Raw genomic sequence first — 3,694 nt, forward strand, 5'->3', positions numbered from 1 at the left:
TCATTCCTTCAAGTATAAAGTTAGGTTGTTTATTTCAGATATTTCTTTTTTCTCAATGTAGGCATTTATTGCCATAGGCTTCCCTCTTAGAGCTGCTTCTACTATATCCCGTAAGTTTGGTTTTAATATGTTGTGTTTCCATTTTAATTTGTCTCATTATGTTTTTGATTTCCCTTTTGATTTCTTCTTTGACCTACTGCCTGGTTGTTGAGGAGCGGGTTGTTTAGTTTACACATATTTGGGAGTTTTCTAGTTTCCTTCCTGTTACTGACTTTCAGTTTCGTACCACTGAGATCAGAAAAGATGCTTGATTTCAGTCTTCTTAAATTTGTTAAGACTGGTTTTATCAGTGTTACTTTTTAATATGCCAATTTTCAATCATGGGGCAAATTTTTATCATGTAATAGTTGTAGTTTTTGATTAAGAATAAAATATGAATTTAGTGCAGAGGCAGGGACTCTCCTTAGGCCCTTTTGGGCAGCCAGGGATGGGGAATCTGGAGCCCCCAGCACCAGGACTGCGAGGAGCCGTGTCTGCTTCCCGCACTTCTTCACTGCTCCCGCACAGGCGCTGCCTGCTGGGAATCCCAAAGCTCTGGGAGTGCATTACTCTCAAAAGAACAGAAATCTTCTGGGTGAGTAAAAAATACACAAAACACTTAATGTTCATACGATAACAATAATGTCATCAAATAAATTAATATTATTTTATGAGGCCAATGTCAAGTAAGATTCTATTTACTCCTCTTTTCTGTCAAAAGCGAAATACTCTTCAATCTTTCCATCCACATGGTAAACCTCTTCTTCCAGGGATGAACATGCCGTTAGGTCAGCAACCCCCGTCCCATCAGGGCCTGGCAGGGCAGAGGCTGAGAGCGCTGCTGGGACTATCTGAGAGCCAGAAATGCACAACCTATGGGGAAAAAACAGATTCCACATGGGAGTTTACAGGACACCAAGAACGCAATGCTTAAATGATCATGGCGGATCTTTAACTTATCTTTAAAGTACAGAATCCCCCCCAAAACGATTGAATATTACATTGGACAAAACTCATGTCCTTAAAAACACTTTAATACAGGCATCATTAAAAATTGTAAGGGCTTCTTAAAAGCCTAAATTATTCTACGAGTTTGTACCCTCTTTGGTTGCAGTGAAAGGACTGCATTGTGTCACGGCACACCAGATACGTGTGAATGGCATAGAGTCATCAAAATCCTCTAGTGAACAGAAATGACAGGACAGAGCTTCATTTCTCCTGCTGCCACTGCCTGGAGGCTTATAATCCATCCCAGTGAGGCAGTTTCCATCCTGCACCCAGTCCACCTTTCGCAGCATCTTTGGAACAAACGTGGAAGGTAACTACCACGTGTGAGCATGTGTGTTCCATATATACATATATTACACATCTCTCTATAGACACACACATACGCCTATCATCAATTCAGAATCAAGAGCTTCTTACAAAAACTGTTCTCTGTATCCGCCCTTCATCAGAATCTAAATTTCCAAACTAGGTGGAGCCCAGGCTTGTAGATGAGATAAACATTAAAAAGTATAACTAAAATACAGCTAACAATACTTCTTGAGAGTCACTCATGTGAACATACTCTCTGATGTTGCTGCTGCGTCCGCAGGCACTGAGCGGGGGTCTGTGGGCCGCGGAGGCAGCGGTGCTGCCCTGGAGATGCTGGACGCCTTCGTCAGTGGGCAGGGTCAGCTGTCCTCCTAACACTCTGCAAGGTCAAAGAGAAGCTAGTAACATTTTTGATCAGACAAAGGGAAAAGGTTTGGGGATTTTAAAAGTAGGAAACAATGATTTTGAAGGCATGTGTATGATACGAAGCGTGTATGGGTACGTGGGAAGCATCACGCATCATAGAAGAAGCGTGACTTTGAGAGTTTAGGCCAGATTGTTCTTCCACTGGCTCAGTCTCAGGCAAGGTTCTCAGGCTAATTTCATTTGTCTTTCACTTGCAAAACAGGATAATAATGGTTACCTTGCGGGGTTGATAAATGGCTTAGAGATCATATATGACAGACTTAGGTGTCTAAGGCAACACTGGGCACATAGAAGCTCTCCATAGATACTAACTAATGCACAGTTAAACACAAACATAACAAGAAGAAAAACATATAAATATGCACACTTGGTTATGTACCTGGCAATCTTTTCTTTTCCCACCTTCCCTCCATTTCTATCAATAATGTAAGATAGCAGTGACAAGAGTAAGACTGAGCTCCCAAATTTTTGGTGAGTGACCATCCCCAGAAAAGTGAGTTTCCACAACTAGTATCTAGTGGACATATCATACTCTTTAGGGCAGGTGACTTATCAGGATTGAAAAGAGAAAAAAAGAAAAACTCTAGTTTGGTCAAGATTTCTGTAAAAGTTATCTCGTGAATGTAACCAGAAAATCCAGCCACATTTACATGAGTGTTCTAATTGATTCTCCCCAGATAGAATCTAGAGGAACTCAGGTAACTTTGCTAAACTGTCCTCCAGTACATTGGCTGAGTGACCGAAAGAAAAGCTTGCCTTCTTACCCCATCCATATTCTCCATCTTTGATATAAAAAGTAACACACACTCCTCCCTACGTAAGGAATGGGTGAGATGGGAAGACCCATCTATCCAGCCATTCCGCACATCATCACTGCCCGCCCTCGCTGTGTTCTGTGATGAAGACAGACACGTGCTGCTCACACACAGTGAATGTGAAGGTAAGAGGTGGCCTCCACCGTTCTTGCATTCATTGTATGTGTAATGCCCTTCTCAGGACGAGCCAAATTTCCTTCTTGCAAATTAAAAGGCACTTGGGTACTGGAATGTCTCAGTATTTCCTCAGACACCGTAAGAAGACAATGATCTCTCAGTGAAGGACCGTACTCTGCATCCATATTCCAACTGGGCAGGTGCTTTCAGACCAAATATATTGATCATATCGAGGCAGGCCAGGGGTGGGCGCTTCGAAAACCCACCCCAGAGAACTTCCACCACCAAGGTCCCACCTCAGATGGAGGGATCTTCTTGTCCACTCCCCGCATTCGGCCAGCAGACTCTGGGTCTGAGGGTTCACTTTCTCTTCAAATAACATTTCCTCCACCTCCCAGAGTAACCGCTGCACTGTCTGTGCACTGGCTTCGTCAAATTCCTAAACAGAAATGCACATTTAGTTACGACCCTAAAAGTTATAGAAATGCGGGCTTCTGGATCAATGCTACTTATACATTTACCGTAACCCACCATGTAAGAGGGTACATGACATGGTAAAAAGGAGGTGGCTCTGCAGTCAGACACACCCGTGCTCCAGCTGTTACCTTTCAGAGAAATGCCATCTCACGCTGAGCCTCAGATTCTTTTACTGTTAAACAGAGAAAACTTCTACCACGGGAGTGATGAGACTCGAGAATTTGCATAGATACAGGTATAGGTGGAGGTGTTCACACTGCCATAGACATCAGCGTCGACACACAGACACACCCACAGCTGCATGTCCACACACACAGACACGCCCACATCTGTATGTCTGCACACACAGACACGCCCGCATCTGTATGTCTGCACAGACACGCCCACATCTGTATGCGCAGAGACACGCCCGCATCTGTATGTCTGCACAGACACGCCCACATCTGTATGTCTGCACACACAGACAGCCCACATCTGTATGTCTGCACAGACACGCCCACATC

At 43.8% G+C, this 3,694-nt stretch overlaps 1 protein-coding gene across 3 annotated transcripts in view; it reads right to left on the reverse strand.

The window, feature by feature from the left end:
- The window catches only part of FAM149A (family with sequence similarity 149, member A), a 90,222-nt gene that overhangs the window by 30,104 nt on the left and 56,424 nt on the right, over positions 1–3,694 (reverse strand). For all 3 annotated transcript variants that reach the window (XM_011980782.1, XM_011980783.1, XM_011980784.1), the window contains 3 exons: positions 3,011–3,153; positions 1,610–1,735; positions 742–912 (listed from right to left, as the gene is read on the reverse strand). In XM_011980782.1, the coding sequence (XP_011836172.1) occupies positions 742–912; positions 1,610–1,735; positions 3,011–3,096 (383 nt within the window). In that variant the 5' untranslated portion in view covers positions 3,097–3,153. The remainder of the gene's footprint in view (positions 1–741; positions 913–1,609; positions 1,736–3,010; positions 3,154–3,694) is intronic.

This window comes from Mandrillus leucophaeus, unplaced genomic scaffold (assembly GCF_000951045.1).
Source record: "Mandrillus leucophaeus isolate KB7577 unplaced genomic scaffold, Mleu.le_1.0 Scaffold217, whole genome shotgun sequence".
Lineage (NCBI taxonomy): Eukaryota > Metazoa > Chordata > Mammalia > Primates > Cercopithecidae > Mandrillus > Mandrillus leucophaeus.